The sequence below is a fragment of the Mesocricetus auratus genome, unplaced genomic scaffold (assembly GCF_017639785.1).
Source record: "Mesocricetus auratus isolate SY011 unplaced genomic scaffold, BCM_Maur_2.0 Super-Scaffold_15014, whole genome shotgun sequence".
Taxonomy (NCBI): domain Eukaryota; kingdom Metazoa; phylum Chordata; class Mammalia; order Rodentia; family Cricetidae; genus Mesocricetus; species Mesocricetus auratus.
In genome coordinates, this window is record NW_024429186.1 from 33,077,670 (window position 1) to 33,098,358 (window position 20,689).

The 20,689-nt window shown below is 46.8% G+C and overlaps 1 protein-coding gene across 1 annotated transcript; it reads right to left on the bottom strand.

The window, feature by feature from the left end:
• Positions 1–11,184: 11,184 nt before the first annotated feature.
• On the bottom strand, positions 11,185–20,258 carry LOC121139299 (acyl-coenzyme A thioesterase 1-like). Its single transcript, XM_040742779.1, has 3 exons — positions 19,534–20,258; positions 14,337–14,539; positions 11,185–12,265 (listed from the first exon to the last, which is right to left on the bottom strand). Exons 1-3 carry the CDS (start codon positions 19,988–19,990, stop codon positions 11,687–11,689), a joined length of 1,239 nt encoding a protein of 412 aa, XP_040598713.1. The 5' UTR covers positions 19,991–20,258; the 3' UTR covers positions 11,185–11,686.
• Between the last annotated feature and the right edge of the window lie 431 nt (positions 20,259–20,689).

Below are 20,689 nucleotides of genomic sequence, written 5' to 3' on the forward strand. Positions count from 1 at the left end.
CATTCAGTGTCGTTAAGCTCCTTGAAGCCTTGGGGTCCTCTCTGAATGGCACAACAATAAGGTCAGAATAAGTTGTTTCTATTTGCTACAAAATTCAAGTGTGGGTCACACATACTCTATCCTAATAAGATAGGGTGTTTTGTCAAGGAACCTTGAGATATTCTGCCAAGATGACCTGTCAAATAATCTAATCTGCCATCTGCTTCTGTAAAATTAGCTTGCAAAATCTTTATGTTACAAAACCCCCCCGTTTACACTTTTTCCCCATAAAAGGAGGCATGTACTCTCAAATCCCACTTTGGAGAGTCAGTCCTATGCATCTGAAATGAAACTTGCCTAATTGGCTTTGATTTGGGTGGTAGTTTCTGTTCTCTCCCAGTGGGGTCAAACTCCTACCACATCCAAGTCCTGTAGGAGCCCCTGCTCCCAAGTTCACGCTGGCCACTGTGTCCTGCCTTTCTCTGGAAGGCTTCATTAAAATAGGATACTTTAATATTCCCTGCGATCTCTGAGTATTTAATATTCTCCTTAAAAGTTGAAATGTTGTGGAAAATTTCAAGGTAAATTCAAGGAGCCCATCCCCACCATCACCATAGTTCTAGAAAGGCTGAATGCACAGGAATTTGACTGTGAGTTCCTTGACAGCTGGCCTGCCCCATGCCATGGTTCACATTTTGATATTTAACATGCTCACCCATGATGCCCTAATGCAGTTTCTCCCCTTTCTCTTGCAGTAGTGAAAAGGAATGCTGATATCACACAGTAGCAAGAGTCCACATGAATAAATGTCTGAGAGTCTACAATGCATAATGTTTGCTTTGGTAACCAAGCAGGGTTGAAATGTGGATTCATGTGTGTGTATATTCCATGCAGGACCAGGTTTTTAGGGAAAATGGGGGAGAACTATATGAGATCATTTGAAACAATTATTCTTATCCACACAGGCTAATTGCAAAACAAAGGTCAGAGGTCAGGGAGAATCAATCCAAAGTTGAATGGAGAGTTGCTGGACAGACGTTCTCAGCATGCTATTGGTAGTAATAGTGCTTATTCTGGAATTATCCTGTCTGAGGTTTCAGGGGCCTTAAAGTTCTGTCTGACTCTTAGGATAGATATTATTAGGCTGTTGTGTGTGAGAATCCTTTCTTTGTGATTTTGTGCAAATATACATTTTGCTTTGTTAGAATTTACAGAAGTAACTCTAGCTGGGTTCTGAGCATTTCCACATTCCCAGAATTGATGGAGCTCATTCTGTGAAAACACCAGTGATCAACCGTGTGCTTCTTTGTTAGGCTTGACTGCCTCCCATGGGCAGGATGGACCTGTTCTGGTTCAATCTGTTTTCATGTCGGGGTGAAGTGACTGGTGACTGAGGGTCAATGTGAAAAACCTTTATAACTTTACCATAATGCACAAAAAGGAGTTTAGGAGTGGTTCTCAGTCAAATTGATCTGGATCTATTTGCTAGCGATTGTCAGTTGAAGGTAGCTGCTGCTGCTGCTTTCTCTTCCTTTCTTTTTCTTTCTTCCTTCCTTCCTTCCTTTCTTTTTCTTCCTTCCTTCCTTCCTCCTTCCTTCTTTTTCTTTATTCCTTCCTCCCTTCCTTCTTCCTCCCTCCCTCCCTTCCTTCCTTCCTTCCTTTCTTTCTTTCTTTCTTTCTTTCTTTCTTTCTTTCTTTCTTTCTTTCTTTCTGTTTTTCCGAGACAGACTGACCTGGAACTCAGAGATCCACCTGCCTCCGCCTCCTGACCCACCACTGCCCAGCTGATCTGTAAATTCAACTTTATCTGTTCTTTAGGTAATGGCCATCTCTCTGGTGGTTTAAATGAGGTTTTCCCCATAGGCTTCTATGTGTTTTCACTGTTGTTCCTGTTGGTGGTGCTGTTTGGGGGAGGTCTAGTATATAGCATTGCTGGAAGAGTTATGTCACTGGGGTAGCCCCTGAGGTTCAAACCTTGTGCTGTGCCCGGCATCTTCCTCTCTGCTCCATGCTGTGGTTCGAAATGTGAGGTCTCAGCATTCCGTTCCTGCCACTGTGCCTGCTGCTTGGACTCTTACTCCTCTGGAACCATAAGCTCAAATAGCCCCTTCCTTCTCTAAGTTGCCTTGGTTATGCTGTTTTGTCACAGCCACAGGAAAGTAACTAACGTAATCTCTAAACACTGGGCCAATGTTATTTCCGTGGGAGTTGTATGTTCACAGACTTTTCTTTTTCCCGATACAGGGTGTCTCTGTATAGCTTTGGAACCTGTCCTGGAATATACTTTTTAGACCAGGCTGGCCTTGAACTCACAGAGATCCACCTGCCTCTGTCTCCCAAGTGCTAGGATTAAAGGTGCGCGCCACCAACGCCCAGCTTTGTTCACAGACGTTTAATAGATGTGAACAAAGCCAAGAAGATCGCACCAGATCCACCTTTCTCCATGCATTTTACGTGAGAACTTAGTGTTAAGGCTAACAAACTAAATCAAACAACCAGAGAATAGGGTGAGTTTGATTGTGAACACACAGGCTGTGCTCCTATGGATGCAGTTGTCAGTTCCCCAGATTCAGTATGGGCTGTCACCGACGGCAGAGACGTGCCCTTACCTACCAAGAACTAATATGGAGGCAGTTTAGCATCTGCTGTCCCCTCGCTGGGATGGCTATGAGCATGCTAACGAGAGATGGCAATAGTATGATCTGAACCCAAGTGCATTTGGGATGTTGTCAGTGTTGCCCACTAGATGGCAGAGTAAAGAATACCATAGGCCAGTGGCGTTATGTGCAGTAGCTAGTGACAGGAGTTTTAAATGTGTCACTACCCATGTGAACAAAAAATAACAATATACAGAGAAAAGAGAAAGAAAATCGAGAGTCTCATTCATGTGGGTCATGTGATATCAACTCCTCGTCCTCTTAGTGATCTAATTGTCTCTATTTAAGCATTAGAGAGCTTCTTCCTCTTCCTCTTCCTCCTCCTCCTCCTCCTCTTCTTCTTCCTCTTCTTCTTCTTCTTCTCCTTCTTCTCCTTTTCTTCTTCATTTCCCCCTCTCTGTGTAGCCCTGGTTGTCCTGGAATTCCCTATGTAAACCAGGCTGACCTCAAATTCACAGATATCATCCTGCCTCTGCCTGCAGAGTTGTGGGATTAAAGGCTTGTGCCACCAGAGCAGGGCTCCTAGAAAGCTTAACTTTCAGATATGAGACTTGTCCTTCAAACTCTGCTCTCTGTTTCTAACTCTGCCTTATAGTGCTTTAGGAAGGAGCAGTTTGTCAGAGAAAAGGATTGGAGGAACTCGGAATAGTTTAGGTGGATAATTAAAACTATCAGGAAGAGTGGATAGAATTAGCGTTTGGAGCAAGATGGCTCAGAGTAAAGTGTCAATTCTGATGACCTGAACTCCATCCCTGAACCCATGTGGGAGTAGAGACCCAGCTCTCATAAGCTGGCGTCATTTGCATGAACTGTGGCATGGCATGCCCCCATGATAAAAAAAAGATACTTTCCTGGAGCCTCCGCCTCTCCCACCCCACCTCCGTGGCCTGGAAAGCCCCATTCCAGCCTCTCTCTCTCCAAAACCTACTCAGAGAGTCTCTGGACAAAGGAAAGGTGACAAAAAGTTCAGTTCCACATTCTTGGTGGCTACTGCAGCTTCCTTCCCTGAAGTTTCCAGTTGCTCATGTCCCCACCTAAGCACTCAGCTTTTGACCATACGTACGTGAGAACAAACCCAGCTTGTGGTGGACATGTCATCACCCCTCTCCTAAAACCTATAAAATCTCCCTGCTTTAGTTGGGGACGGGGACGAGGAATGGGGGTCGACTTCTCTGGCCTCCATCTCTGGGAAAGGAGAACCTGCCTGGGAGTTGCTTTGCTCAATATACCTGGTATACTTTTTCAATTTGGCTTGATCTGGCTTACTGCATCCGAAGAGAAACTTATTATGGAGGCAGGGTGCCGAAAACCTAGTAGAAGAAAGGGTACAACCCACTGTAGCAGGAATGCAGAGGCAGCTGGTCACGTTGCATCTGCAGTTGGAAGAAGAGAGTAATGAATGTGTGTGTGCACACACAATGGTGAGTCTTCCTAACTCTGTAACCTGATGTAGATAACCCCTCCGAGGCATGCCTAGAGGCAGATCTCCCAGGTGACTCTAGAGCTCACCAAGTTGACGGTTGCTATCAACTGGCAAGCAAGCCAATCTTTACTAGAAGCAGAAGCAGGCACACTGTACCAGGCGGAAGCCCGTGGCTCTCCAAAGTGAGAGAGAGGGCACGGCGCCAGTGTCTAGTGTCAGGTTTTGTATCCATTTCATTCCTTCCACCCCAGTCGCCTCCTCCCTGGTTTGCAGGTCCTTTTCCCATGGTTTTTTTCCCCCAGAATTGGCTTGAGCTAGAAAATATTTGTTTTATTTTTTTTATTTAAATTAGAAACTAGCTTGTTTTACATGGCTATCCCGGTTCCCTCTCTCTCCCCACCTCCCCCCATCCAACCCTCTATCCCATCCCCTTTCTGCTCCCCTGAAAGGGTGAGGCCTTCCATGGGGGATTTTCAAAGCATGTCACATCATTTGGGGCAGGGCCTAGACCCTCCCCCGTGTGTCTAGGCTGAGAGAGCATCTCTCTATGTGGAATGGGCTCCCAAAGTCCATTAATGAACTAGGGATAAATACTGATCCACTACCAGAGGCCCCATAGATTAACCAGACCTCCAAACTGGCATCCTCCTACAGGGTGTCGGGAACAGGCCTATGCTGGTTTCCCAGCTGGGGTCCATGAGCTCCCCCTTGTTTAGGTCAGCTGTTTCTGGGGGTTTCTCCAGCCTCCTCCCTCTCTGCAACTGAATTACATAGTTCAACTCAGTGTTTGCTTATTGTAATAGCTAATGACACAAAGCTATCTGATAATAACTTTCTTGCTCTATTCAAATATTTTATCACAGTAATGAGAAAAGTAACTAATATAGACACTTCCCACCCAAAAGCTTTGACAGAAAACAGTCGTGCAGTTTCCGTTTATTGTTCATCCTCTCTGTCTCTCTCTGTCTGTGTGTGTGGGGGGGGTAACACAGGGTGTGTTTTTGCCCATGCCTTTGCTTGATTGTGGAAGTCAGAGAGTCAGAGGATGACTTGCTGGAGTCTGTTCTTTTTTCCCACCATGTGGGCTCTGGGAGTCAATCTCAGGTCGTCAGACTTGGTGACAAGTGTCCACCTACTGAACCATCTTGTTCTTCTGATACAAACTTTAAGGAAGGGTTTATTTTAGCCCATTAATGTCCTATGTTTCTTATAGTTGGTTGATCCCTGACTTTTGGCCTTGTGGAAAAGCAGCTCACTTTGGTGAGGAGTGTATGGTAGAAAAAATGTGCTTATCTTGGGACACTTTGGAAATAAAGAGAAAAACGGGAGTCGAGTGGCAGAGTCCCTGTGACCTCTTCCTTGCACCCCATCCATCCACCTTCCTTCCTTCAACTAGGCCCCTTTTCTAAAGGTTCCGCCACTTCTGAGTGTACTACATGCTAGGGACCATGCCTACAACATATGGATCTGTACGGGACAGAAGATCCAAGCTGTAGCCTATGGACCATCTGATATCATAGGTAATTCAATGAACTTTAACTCTTTAGAGATTCAGTCAGGTTATATAAATGAATTTGCAGATATATTTCTTTTTTATTTCGAATCTTTATGATTAAATTCTTTGTAACTTTGTTTTTTTTTTGTTTTTTGTTTTTTGTTTTTTTTTTTTTGGTTTTTCGAGACAGGGTTTCTCTGTGGCTTTGGAGGCTGTCCTGGAACTCACTTGGTAGTCCAGGCTGGTCTCGAACTCACAGAGATCCACCTGCCTCTGCCTCCCGAGTGCTGGGATTAAAGGTGTGTGCCACCAACGCCCGGCTCTTTGTAACTTTATACGCTATAAATACAGAGGCCATAGTTTTAAATATTAAACTATTCATGTACATTTAGATTATGTGACCAGGCTTGAAAATTTAAGTGACAGACTTGGTGGCTCGTGCCTTTAATCTCAGCATCCAGAGACAGAGGTAGGCAGAGCTCTTTGAGGTTGAGGCCAGCCTGGTCTACAGAGTGAATTCCAGGACAGTCAGGGCTGTCACACATTGAGCTAGAAATTATTAATTCCTTCTTGATAGTGCCCCAATGTGTTGTGTGGGGTCTCATTACTATCTGTTGCCAACATCCCCCGTTATCTCAGGTTTAAGATAGCCTGTGATTTGAGAGGAAGTCTTTTTGTAAGAGCTTGCACAATTCTCATCTTCAGCTGTGTCCACAGCTGTACCTCAAGCTATGGGATCGGTTTTGAGCCTCTATCCCCTTCCCAGCTTTCCCATCCATGTCTAACTTCTATGGAGCATTGGAGTAGAAATAATTTGGAGAAAAGGCCATTAAGAGCAAACTCTGGCCGGGTGTGGTGGCACACACCATTAATCCCAGCACTCAGGAGGTAGTGACAGGTGGATCTCTGAGTTCAAAGGCAGCCTGGTCTGCAGAATGAGTTCCAGAACAGCCAGGGCTACACAGAGAAACTTTGTCTTGAAAAACAACAACAACAACAAAACAAACTCTGGACTTTCATTCGTATTCATCAGGAAACGGGTTGCATGGAGCCTGTGCTCAGTCTCAGCTTGTTAGGGGCGGGGCACCTGTGGGCTTCCCATTCTCCTGTTAGGAATACCAGTTGGAGTTATCTTATTCCTCTTCAACCATAAGCTCATGGATTGTGTTCCTGGGGAGAGTTTACTCATTTCACAAGTATCCAGAGGAGAAGGATGGTACTCAGAGAGCTGCCCCCAAGGGACCATTTTGAGAAACTCCTTCTGAACCTGAGCCTGGGAGGTGAGAAGCTCTTGGACCTGGGGGGGGGGGAGCGTGGTGCTATGATGGAGGAGGGATAGGAATATGTTGCATGTGGAGGAAATACAGAGCTAGATACAGTCTGTTTTTCCAATTCACATGCTCGTCTGGAATGTACTCACCCTCCCTTTAGGCGTTATATTCTGCTCCACTTGAACTTGGGTGGGCCTTTGTGACTGCCTTGACCATCAGAATATGACCAGTGTGATGCTTAGGAGGTCCCAACGCTAGAACAAAGGGACACTATGCAATTCTGCTTAGAATGTTCATTTGGAACTCAGCCTTAGTAGCCAGTGACAAGGTCCAGGTGGGTTCCCACCAAACTCACAGACCTGTTTGAATTCTAAGCCGACAGCCAAAACAAACCTCTCTGCCATCAAAGGAGACCCTTCCATCACCAGTCAAATAGCCCCAAATGATGCCACTGAGAAGATATTCATTCCTACTGTCTTGTATAACTTAATTTCTTGGGGGGAAAAGTGGCTTTTGTTTTAAACAACTTTACCTACACGTGCTATGTCACACAGTAATAGAGAGCCGAGACAACCCCCAAACAAGTCACCTAAAAAAGAGAATGCTAATTTATTTTGTTTACAGTTTCACACTGTAGACAAGGATTGTCAGGGACAGCCCTTCCCTGCTCCAAGAAATTTGAAATTGGCCAGGAGGAACCAAATGATTGGAGCTAGACTCATCTGGAGTTTTTCTTCCTCTTATTACTTGACACATTGTCTCACCTCAGTTGGGAGAGTCACAAGTGTACCTACAACTGCCCACTCTGTGAGTTTATTATTATTTTATAATTTGATTTTACCTATACAGGCTGTTTTGTCTGTGTGTATGTCTGTGCGCCACAAGCATTTCTGGTGCTGAGGGAAGGCCAAAAGAAGGCACTGGACCCCTGGAACTGGAGTTGCGTACAGCGGAGAGCTGTCATGTGGATGGCCACTAGCTCTTGATATATGAATACCCAAAGATCTCCTAAGATTTCCTGCTGGGAGTGTCTCTCTCCTACGCAACTGCTCATCTGCACAAACCTGAACATACGGTGAGAATGGGGAGGAAGGGTGCAAAATGAGAAATATGTAGGTGTTTCATTCTGTGTGTTTGGTGTGGTGGGCACACAGGTACCACAGCACCACCTGGCGGTCAGAGCGCTCAAGGGATCGAACGCCCTGGCTTCCATGGCAGGTTCTTCACCAGCTTATCCGACTCTCCGCACTGTGGCTGGGGGAAATGGAAGCTGTGTAAAGGGTGTTAGGGCCTCTAATATATTTTCAAGATTTGTCTAAGTATAAAATTATTTCAAAGTAAAAACTTTAGAATAGCGAGTAACTGAATGCAACACTCTTTGGGAGTGAAGTCAGCACACGGGATTTTTGGTACTGTCTGTACATGATGCAGGGTTGTCAGAACCGGTCCACCTCAAATCCTTCCTCCCGCACGACCTCAACACTGACTCGTCCTGTGGGTGAAGGCTTTTAGGAATCTGCATGATAATGGTCTTTTGTCTAAATTACCCTTTGTTCCAGACACTTGAAGGTCCAGTGTCTTCACAGGAATCTGATACTGAAATATGTCTCTTTCTTTACATGCCCTCATCTTTTGTCCTTAAAGGAGCACACTGCCATCCAGAGAGTTAGCTACATGGAAGGTCTGATTTCCACTCAGCCAGCCTGGGCACAAACACATTGTCCTGCTGAGCCTGCTGTCGGCTCGCATCCCGGAGCCTTGAGCACAAGTTACCCAGTTGAGAGCTTGCCATGAACTTTACCCTACTTCTAACTCACCCGGCTGGCCGTTGGGGAGGGTAACTCTGTCAGGTGCTGCTCTGGTGACTTTGTCACCGATGTAAGGTTAGGAAATCACGAGGGCGTCTGACAGGTACCCGGTCAAGCATCTGTTACATGAACAGAGTGTTACATGAACAGCTCACCCTAGTTCTGTCCTCTCCCAACACCCAGTCTCCCAGCAAACACTGCTCTGAGCACTCAGAAACAGGGTGTGCATCTTTGCGGGGCATGGGGTGCCAGCTGTCTCATTCTAGTGAAGAGAAAGCTGGGTGATGGAACAGCTCGCCTCAAGCTGACTTGAAGCCTCCTTTGGGCCTCCCTGACTCCCTGACAGCAGCTGTTCTCACGTCTCTCACAGCCAGGCTCCTGCTGACCTCCTCGGTCTCATCCAACAGCAGCCAGGTTCCTGATTCCCATTCCAGGGGAGTCCCCTGTAAGACTTTCTCTCCTAACCCAGCCTTGTCAGTTTGTCCTTCTGCCTTCATCCTAGTGGCTCACGCAGTCTCGAGCTCCCAGGAGGCGGGCTGTGTGCAGCAGTGGACATCCACACAGTCACCGGCCTCTTCTCGGTGCCCTCAGTAGCTCTGCTAGTCTCCACCTGCTACACCCTCTCCTCCAGGACCCTCTGAGGTGACTCACGGAGAGGGACGGAACAAATGTGCCCTCCGCTTCCTCCACGAGTACAGAACTAGAATGTGGTGTGGGAGTCACTTACTGAATGCTGCCCACCTGCCCTGGACTCTTTTAGGATAGCCCAGACAAAAAGCCAGGTGTGGCTGCTTCTTCATCTTCCCACACAAATTTTTAAATTTTTAAATCTCCCCCAGAGAGATCTTTGTCTCACATCACTATGGTTTTTGGCGATTCTAGACTCCACTCCTTTGAGGCTCATCTATAACCATTTGGATCTGTGCATTTGTCTGGAGAAAGCTTCCTTCTTCTAGCCTTACCTTTAGATGAGGTCCCATTGGCATGAAGCCAGGAAGGCATTCCCCTTGAGATGGCAGCCAGGAAACACAAAGCTAATGGTACCTTTCCAGTCTTGTCAGTTTGTGGAGAAAAGATCTGATCTCAGGTTGACTACTGACAGAGAGCAATTTTTTCCCACAAGACAGGGTTTCTCTGTGTAACAGCCTTGGCTGTCCTAGAACTCACTCTGTAGACCAGGCTAGCCTTGAACTCAACAGAGATCCACCTGCCTCTGCCTGCTGAGTGCTGGGATTAAAGGACTCTGTTTCCTCCCCCAGATGCTCTGTTGCTTCCTGGACTAGATGTTCATCCTGCCCCCGTGTTGTCGTGGCCTAGAGCTCATCAAATGCAGGGGACTCTTCTCCCATTGTTGGTTTACTTGGTAAAATCGATGTTTGCTGCAGGATATTTGATCATACTGTGAACCCCAAGATTGCACTATTTACTGGAAAACCCTGCTTCTAGCTGTGGTGTGGCTCAGCCTGAGCACATGCCTTTAATTCAAGAGATGTTTGCTTGAATATTGTAAACAGGATTAAATAAAATCTGCACTGATATATTATTTATGATTTATTAAAACTTGCCTGAATATTCAGAAATCAAAGTCAGCTGCAAGTTACAGAGATCAAGTAGTAGTGGCCCACACACCTTTAATCACGACACTCGGGAGGTAGAGGTAGCCAGATCTCTGTCGAAACTGACACAGTCCTAAAGAGAAACATCTCACACAAAGATGATTTCAGTACCTGGGATTGCAAGCCTTTAACCTCAGCCCTAGAGAGGTATAGAAACGACAGGAGCCAGCCGAGTGTGGTGGCGCACGCCTTTAATCCCAGCACTCAGGAGGCAGAGGCAGGCGGATCTCTGTGAGTTTGAGGCCAGCCTGGTCTACAGAGAAAGTTCCAGGACTGCCTCCAAAACCATACATAGAAACCCTGTCTCAAAAAAAAAAAGACAGGAGCCCAGTGTCTCAGACATATCAGAGATAGTCTCTGGATTCTCTCCAGCCACACTGAGGAGAGGCAGCAGTCTGGGGCTTGGTGAAGAGTAATGGATCAGCCCTTTCAGCCTGACCTAGAGGTAAGCTTGAACCCCAATATCAGTCTCTGGGTCGTTTACTTTTCATGCTACAAAAACAACTACATGTCAAGAGGCAGAGCAAGCAATCAGTTGACAGGAGAGCATCAGGGTAAGAGGGGGACAGGAGGTCAGAGAGAGACGCGCATGAAACAAAAGTCGGACACATGGTTAGAGGAGCTTTGTTTGAGTCTGTATGGGAAAAGGCCTCTTTCTGGGATGAGGACAGAGTAGGAAGGTTAGCTGGTGCTTCCTCTGCCTCTCTGAGCTAGCAAGCTTTCACCCCAGCATGTGGCTCCCAAGTCTTTACAGGTAAAAAATCAGACAATTGAGATTTTGTTAAAAACAACAGCTGTTCTTGCTGGATATGTGTACAAACAAAACCTTCTTTTCACTGCTGACTATAATGTGTCAAGCATCTGAAAAGGCCTTTAAGTCACCCCAAAGCCACTTTTTGAAAGGAAGATAATAATAGCAACACTGGCCAAAGAACTGTAGGACATAATTTTTAATGACACAATAGTGTGGCTACTCATGGAATCCTTTTTATTCTGGGCAATATTTCTTTTTTTTTAAGATTTATTTATTTATTTATTATGTATACAGCATTCTGTCTGCATGTATGTCTGTAGGCCAGAAGAGGGCGCCAGATCTCATTACAGATGGTTGTAAGCCACCATGTGGTTGCTGGGAATTGAACTCAGGACCTCTGGAAGAGCAGCCAGTGCTCTTAACCTCTGAGCCATCTCTCCAGCCCCTGGGCAATATTTCTTGAATAGGTTAAGGTTTCATATAACATTTGCCTGTTTTCTGAAGCCAGAGATTTACACAAGCCAATTGGGTATGGTACCACTGAAATACATTTCCAGCCCTTGAATAAACACCATGTGTAGCACTGTGTTCAGCTGAAGTAATCCTTACTGATGTGCTTACAATGTATTTGAACCTTTTCCTCCAAACCATCAGATAATGGGTAATATTTTAGGAGTTGTCCCCTAACTCTCACTACCCAAGTGTTTGTGGAAGAAAGTCTGGAGTTGCTGCCATGCATCCACCTGGGCCATGGCATGAGGCTTAGGCTCCCCTCCAAAGGTGATATTAGCACCCACCAGGAGGTGCATGCCAGCCTTGCACAGTGGGAAGTAAGGGGGCTCAATGTAGTGCCCCGCTTCTGGGTAGCAGATGATCTGGGGCTTCTCCTTCCCATGGGCCTGTAAGCGTTTGGAGATCTCATTGGCATAGAACTCGCTCTTCCAGTTGTGGTCATCCTGACCTACAAGCAACAGGAAGGTCGTGTCAGACCTCTCCACGGGGATGAAGCTCTTCTCTTCTACCAAAGGGCTTTGCAGAGCATCCACAACATCCAAGAGGCCATCTTTGGTCATTCTGACTCTATTTCTCAGGATAGTCACAGGGGGTATAGTCTCATCCTTGTAGTGCATGGTGCTCCCAACAGCAGCCACAGAGCCATTGATGACAACAGCAGCTTTGATGCCCTTCAGGAAGGAGGCCATAGCAAGGCCAAGTTCACCTCCTTTGGAAATGCCAAGCAGCCCAATTCCTGGACCTTTTACCTGATAAAAATAGAAAGGAAGAAAGAAAGAATAAGAATTAGTCCAGGAATAGCATCGAACAGTGAGTTGGCCCAGCTGGAAAGCTACATGGACCAGGGTCAACATATGGACCCAGTTTTGAAACCATCCTAGCAGGAATGGAGCTACTCTAAAAAGACATTTGTACTCCTCCCTTTGGCCAGGGGACTATTGAGAAATGGACCTCAGGAATCTAAAGAAAACAAACATTCCTGCTGGCTGAACTTGCATTTGACACCAGCACTGACGTGGCCCATCAGTCCTGCACACATCTTCCCACTTCTCCAAACGGCCCCCTCACATCCTCCCCGACCTCCTCAGCCTCTCGAGCCCCCACCCCCACCCCACCCCACCTTCAGCTTTTCATACTGCACTGAGGAGACAGAAGCTGTCAGGAGGATGTCTCATTTTCTCACTCCCCAATCTACCTATTCCCATGGCAGCTCAAACTCTCAGATGTCCCACAAAATCTCAGCGGCCACCTCTAGTTGCCTTTGGGATGCTGTCCACGATCTTGCTCCAGGGTTGGCCTCCCATGCTTACTTCCGGCTTCCCCTCTTTCGACTTCTCTCTGCTGGTCCCCAGGTCCTCCCTGCTCTGAGCCTCTTCTATCTCCTCACAGCCCTGCGTCCCGGGCCACACTAGCTATGACTTTGTTCTGCACCCTGGTTCCCTGAAAACCTGTGGGAAGATGTCTGTTGTGCTCCCTTTCTTCCATCCCTACGCGGTGCCTTCTGGGTGGTTTGGGTTGGCGCTGTTGCACAAGGACTGCCCCTGCCCTGAATCCCAGCGTCCTCTGCCTATAAGCAAATGGCTCTTTGGCTGACCTCCTATAGAAATCAATCAATCAAATCAATCAATCAATCAATCAATCTCTTTCTCCTCTCTCATACTCCTTTGGCAACAGTAGCCTTGACCACTTTTAAATGTAACTCTTCATTAAAGTTCTAATAATTACATGATCAATGATGTTTTAATTACCCTACTAGGAAATTTTAAATTGTCACCTTGACACAGTCTAGACTTACCTGGGAAGGGGTTAAAATGAGGAACCTAGGCTGGGTTGACCTATAGACACTCCTTTAAGGGAATTTCTTTTTTTTATTTATATTTTATATATGAGTGCTCTGCAGGCCAGAAGAGGGCACCAGATCTCAATACAGATGGTTGTGAGCCACCATGTAGGTGCTGGGAATTTAACTTAGGTCTTCTGAAAGAGCAGCCAGTGCTCTTAACCACTGGGCATCTCTCCAGCTCCTTAAGAGAATTTTTTAATGTCACTATTGAAGTAGGAATGCCCACTATGAATGTAGGTGGCATTATTTCCTAAGCTAAGCTGTATAAAGCTGGGAAAAGGGAGCTTAGTGTTAGCATGTGCACATTCTTGGCTCTGCAGTCCCCATTGTGAATATGATATGACCAGCATCTGCCCCAGTGACTTCTCTACTTTGATGGACTGTGAGCTGTAACTGTGAGTTAAAATAAGCCCTTTCTCCATGAATTGCTTTTGTTGGGATATTTTTATTTTCAGCTACAGCAACAAAGATGAATTTAGGATATCTGGTTATCAAAGGAGTAGACAGAGCAGAAGTGACAAAGTCGTGGGGCTGGAAATGGACAAGATCTATTCTCAAACTTCTCCAGACGCAGCTCCGCTTCTCTGAGCGCGCCAACGCTGCCGGTCACTTAAGTTCTGGTTATAAAATTATAAAACAAGCAGGATTCCCACCTCAGCCTGTGCTGGGCTGGATCTGCAAAGCTCAGAGCCCTGGTCTCCTGCTGTTGCCTGTCAAGTTCACCCTATGCCTCCACTAGGGACACCGGGGGCACAGGGACATAGGCAGGAGAGGGCTGCTGAGCACATCATTTAAGGAGCACTGGCTGGAGGTGGCCCTACCTGTTTCTTTCCCTTTCCTTGTATCAAACCTAGAGATCTCCAATGGCCTTGAGCTCTTTGTGAAGTAGACAGAGAGGCTGTCATCATTCCTCACTTGTGAACCAAGCACCTGATGAGGAGACATGACAGGAGCCAATGAAATGAGGGAGATCTAACCTCAGGGTGGCTGAGCAGGTAGTTCACGGCTTCTTCAAAGTACTCTATGCGCATGGTCTCCATGCCCTTGGGGAGGTCGTCGTAGTTATAATAAGCCAGAGCCATGACAGCAAAGCCTTTCCCAGCCAGCAGACTAGCTCGGTACTCCAGAAGGCCACCGCCAACTCCGAAAAGGTCCACGATCCCCGGAAAGGGCCCAGGTTCTGGGGAAGAAACAGAACTAAACATTACTAAGAAGTGTTTGCAGCTGGATATTGGTGGCGCACGCCTTTAATCCCAGCACTTGGGAGGCAGAGGCAGACAGATCTCTGTGAGTTTCAGACCAGCCTGGTCTACAGAGCAAGTTCCAGAACAGCCTCCAAAACAATACAGAGAAACCCTGTCTTGAAAAAAAAAAGTGTTTGCAGTGGCATTAATAGACATGTGAGGATGACAAGGTTTTCAACAGACAGTAAAAATACTGGCGGTCCTCCTACCTTCAAGCATCTAGAGTAGCCTGGGCTACATCCCCTTTCACACCTAAAGCCTCAAAGCTCCACAATGGTTTACAAAGACATTAAGGGGACATTTAGAAGACTGGGGTAGGAATGCACGCTAGCATGCATGGCTCAGAACACACACACACACACACACACACACACTCACACATACACACATACTCACACATACACACACACTCACACATACACACACATACACACACACACTCACACATACACACACACTCACACATACACACACACTCACACACACACACTCACACATACACACTCACACATACACACACACACAACCTTTACAATGACAACAATAAAAATATTGTCCTCTTCTGTCCCCCAAACTGGACAATGCCAATTGCTGGTGAGGCTGTGCAGCAACCAGAGCTATCACATGATACCGTGTGACGCAAAGCACACAGGGCAGTCTGCAGAAGCATCGGGCGCTGGTTCACAGACTTATCCATACGTAACCGTGGAGCCCAGTCCTTGCTCTCTGTGAATGAAATGAATGAGAAATGAAATGAAAAACTGTGTTCACACAAGAACACAGTTCAGTGCAGGATTCAAGTGTGTGTAGCGGCTTTATTCATTGTCTCCAAACTGTAAACAAACCCAGAAGCCTTCAGCTAGTGAATGGACACATCATAGAAGGGAGCATTATGAGGAAACAGAAAGGCCTGACGAGTAGAAGGTCACGTGAATTTCAAATGCATTCTGCTGAGTGAATGGGCATAGACTCAAAGGGCTGCATGTTCATTTGCATGGTTTTGTGTCCTAAATATTTTCAGTGTTTATATAAGGGGGTTTGTCTTCCACATGTCAAATTTAAATAACTCAGTGTTATGGTTAATCATGATTTCAAATCCATTGGTTTTTGGGATCAATAAGGCACACCCCTGGGCATTTCCAGAAAGGACTAAATGAGGAGAAAAGACCCTTCCCTTAGCTGGGCAGCACCTGCTGCTGGCAGTCCAGATACGGAGCATCTGAGGCAAAAGGAGTCCTGGTGTGTTTGCTCTGTCTGCTGATAAGCACATCTCTCCTATTGCCACTTTGTCTGACACTGGAAACCCAGATTCTCTGGCCTTCCAACGTGGCTCTCCAGGAATCCTCGAGGCTTTCCTCATCAGATTGGGATGGCCGAGGCATCCGGTCGGTGTGACTTTCAACAACTACATTCTACCTCTCCCGTGTAAACAGCTGATGTTGGAGGACAGAGCCCATAGCTGACCTAAGGAATCCCTTTCTGTCAATCCGATTCCTGTAGAGAGCCCTGATAAGACTCTCAGCAAACACCTGACAGACACCAGAAAGCCCTGCTTTTGCCTGTTCTTTCTTCTGCACCACAGAGGGTTTGAAGTACTGATGCCCCTTGGTATCACCACCTCTTATATGTGTGCCTTACATATTTTGTTTTTATCGAACAAGGCACTTGCTGTCAAACTGACTGCCTGAGTTCAACCCCCAGGACCCACATACTAGGTGAGAACTCAAACTACACTTTGGGCTCCCACATGTGTACCCCACATGTACACTAAACAAATAAATATTTTAGTTTGCCTACCCCATGAATGTGGTCTTAGCAGAATTGAGACTGATGGGGGGGGTTGGCTTCACCTGTGCCTTGGGCATGGGCAAGTGATGAGCACTGTTTAAGTTTGTTAAAAACCAGTGTTAGTATTAACAAGCTCCTCAAGTTTATATTGAAGTCTATAAACTTGATGTTCTTATCCTGCTGTCCGTTTTCCTATAAGTTTTTCCTATAAGATCAAAGACTCTTTTGGTAGGGCAATCAGATTCCCTAATCAACAGCTATTGGACTGTTTGCAGCCTTGGCCACCTTGTACCAGCACCAGCCATCTTAAACACTCCATGAGACACAAAGACCATGACTGGGTGTTACTATTGTAGAATAGTAGTTGAAGATGTGTTACATTTGTTTATACTGTGGAACATTTGTTTAACGATGCATAGATTTGTTGCATTCTTTTTTAACATTTATTATATATACCGTGTTCTGTGTGCAGGCCAGAAGAGAAAGGATAGGTGAGGCTGGCAGTCAAAGAGAATTAAAAGAAGAAGAAGAGAAAAGATCTAGAAAAGGAGGAGAGGAGGACTCCAGGGGCCAGCTACACAACAAGCCACAGAGTAAGAAGAAAGGTATATAGACAGGTAAAAGCCCAGAGGCAAGAGTTAGACTGGATAATTTAAATTAAGGAAATCTGGCTAAAAACAAGCCAAGCTAAGGTCCCGCATTCATTAGTAAGAATAAGACTCGGTGTATTTATTTGGGAGTTGGGTGGTGACCCCCCCAAGAGCAAAGAGTTTTAAAAAATGCCACTAGGTGTAGCTGTGGCCAAACAACTTGTACCAGGCTCGTTTTTAACAACCCTTTCCAACTTGGTGTATGTGTGGAGGGGGGCGTTTCCCCTGTTAGTCTGATAGTTGTACCTGAAGGCAAATCTGTGTTTGGTCTAACACACAAATCTCAGGAATTGTGACTGGTGCTCAGAGGCTAGGCTGAATAGGTCAGATGATCACTCTTTAACTATGTAGACAGGCTCTTCAGCAAGTCGTCTGAGAGATACTGTTTTTAATGCTGCCTCCCCTGGTGTGGCTAGCAACACTAGGCAGAGGCTTCTCCCGAGTGATCTTTTTTGCTTACTCTCAATGTGGGCTAACCCTCACTACACCCCATTGCCTTTACGTTACCAGCTTAGCCCTCATTGAAAGTAAGCCCAGCAGAGAAAGTTATGAAGCCACTGAAGTAGGCTGCCGCTGTCACCCCTCAGCCACCCTGTGTGGTGGCGTGTGCCCAGCACCTGGCATCCAGTTCCTGAATGCATACCACAACTGCCAAGCAGCTGGCAAGTGTGTGAGCCTGGAGTTATCCTCCGAGTGTAATCCTGGCAAGGGGCAGGCTTCCTGGGTTGTCGTGGCAGCAGTCACTGGGCTGGGAAAGGGTTCAGGCATCTGGCTGAAGAAGCAACCACACGCTTTAAGAGTAGCTGGGGGAGAAGAAGAAAGGTGTGACCAGAGATAACGAGAGAGAGCAGGGAGCCAAGACTAAAGAACAAAAGTTGTGGGGAGGAGATGCTGGTCACCAGAAGATTCCAGACAGCTGTCATCTACAGAGGTTCAGGGTGCCTGAGGATGTAACGCTGGCCTTGGCCAGAAGCAAAGGGACCCGATACCCAAGGCCTGCAGGACTGACACTGGAGGATGCCACAAGTTGCTGCTCCTGCCTCCCGCTACTGTGGCTCCTGAACACGAGGGGGAAGGACCAGCCATTGGAGAGCTTCCCTATGTGTGATTCCAGTTTGAGTTGAGCACAAAATGCTGGCAGTTGTGGATTAATTACTATGCCTCCATTTATTCATTGACTCCATTATTGGGAGGGGTGCATTTTGACTATTTCCAAGCAATAAGCTTTCCAGTGCACATGTGTCACAAAATGGTAGAGTTACATATTAATCTACCAAGTTAAAAACTAGTTGCTTCCCGGGATAACTTAATGAACTTAATGCTTCCCGGAATAACTTAACTCTCTCTAGCTATGTACTGATTGGCCTTTCCGCCAAGCATTTAACATTAATTGGACATGTTAGGCTTTGAAAGTTTTGTTACTCTTAAGCTATGCAATATATCCCGTAGTTTTTTTTATTTTGCATTTCGTTGGTTACTTGAGAGGCTAAGTAGGCATCCTTTTATGTAAGACTATGCAAGGCTCTCAGATTGCCAGCAGACAGAAAAAGGCCTCCCTCTACTTTAATTGCGTGGAAATGGAAAGAAAAACGCAGAATCAAAAGGCATCCCTTGGCCCGGCGGTGGTGGACACGCCTTTAATCCCAGTGCTCAGGAGGCAGAGGCAGGCCAGTCTCTGAGTCTAAGGTCAGCCTGGTCTCCAGAGTGAGTTCCAGGACAGCCAGAGCAACACAGAGAAGCCCTGTATCGAAAAAAAAGAAAAGAAAAGAAAAAGGGGGCTGGAGAGATGGCTCAGTGGTTAAGAGCGTTGCTGCTCTTCCAGAGGACGGGATTTAATTCCCAGTACCCATGTGGCAGCTCACAACTGTCTGTAACTCCAGTTCCAGGGTATCTGACACCTTCACACCAATGCACATAAAATAAAGTTAAATAAAATTATATTTAAAACAGAAAAGAAAAGATAGAGAAATGTCCCTTGTTTTGAAAAGGGGTTTTGTTATGTTGACCAGACTGGCCTGAACTCCAAAGCTCAAGACAGTCTTTTGATTTAGTGTCCCAACCTGCTGGACTATGATGCACAGCTCAAAACAGATTTAACATTTAAAACAATATGTTCAAACAGCTATGGTTTCCGACAGGGTTTCTCTGTGTATCCCTGTCTGTCCTGGAACGCATTCTGTAGACCATACTGGCCTCGAACTTAAAGATTGGTCTGTCTCTGCTTCCCAAGTGTTGGGATTAAAGGCGTGGACCACCACCACCCGATTTATTACCACTAGTTTTAATTTTATATTACAAGTAGCTTGTTCCTTTCCTTAAAAGATCTTATAACTTAGCTGTAGAATTGAAGAACCAGCTTCCGCGAAACAACATCTTCATAACAAACCCTTTCCAGTCCGGTCCAGTCTCCTTTCCTCTGAGTCCTAAGTCCTTTTTCTTCATTTAAAACCACAGAGGAACTTTGAGCAAAGGGAAGGTGGAGGGCAGCTCACCTGGAGGCAGGAAGAGCGTGGCGCGCACACGGCCCTCGCGCACGGGCACGCGCCGCACCCCGGGAGCCATGAAGTGACGCTCGTGCACCGCCCGCGCCAGCAGCCGCCCGCCTTCGGGCTCGTGGCCGTCCAGCACCTCCAGCTCCACCACGAAGGGCGTCTGCACGTCGCGCTTGATCAGGCGCCAGAAGGGCCGTTCGGGCTCCATGGCCCAGAGCAGCCCCATGGGCTCGATCCCGGAGAAGCTGCCGCCCAGCGCGGGCGCGCGCGCCAGGTCCAGGTCGCCGCGGGCGTCGGCGCGGTAGCGCGCGTGGGCGCGGAAGAGCGCGCCTTTCTCGTCTCGCAGGGCGGCGCGCAGCGTGACGGGCTGCTCGGGGGCCAGGCCGTGCACGGCGATGCTCAGCGGCTCGTCCCAGCAGCTGCGGCCCGCGGGCTCCAGGCTCAGTGTCACCGTCATGTCAGGGCTGCACTAGATGGGGCAGATGGACCAGGACTCCTAGAGTTGTAGTCACAGGCGGGACGACTCGCTCCACTCCCATTGGTTGGCCTCGGACACATCCTACGATTTTGTGACAACTTCTTATGCAAAATCAAAAGGAGAAAGTTTCTAAGAACAAAGACTCGCCCGGAAATCCACGAAATATGGCTAAGTCAAAGCAGTGACAGTCGGTGCTGAAAAGAATAGAAGCTGCAGTTCCACACTGAAATTCAGGATGTTCCCAAGAAACATGCATGACCGGATCCCCTCTTAACCCTCAGTCTCTGATCAAGCATTTCCCCGGAAATTTCTTGGTCTCTGTATATCTATCCAGAGCAGCTCAGTGTTTATGGAATCTGACTGTTCTTGTATGTTGAGGACCTTTAGAAAAGTACACAGTTTTCTGGATGCATTTCCCTTATCTGAAAGGTCTGCTGGGACTATTAAATAAGAAGATGCACTGCTATTAACCTGGGCTTCACTTGGGAAAGGAGCATTGTGTCGTTCCCCCCCCCGCGTCCCCCCCCCCCCCCCGTCCCAAATCTAACTGCTGCCCCTGTCAATTTGGGTTTCTACCACTGGGATTCTTTGAGTCTGAGTTCTAACCAGAAGCAAGTAATCCATGCAAACTTGGCAGCAGGAGAAATTTCACAAAGGGACTACAATTTTTTTTATAGA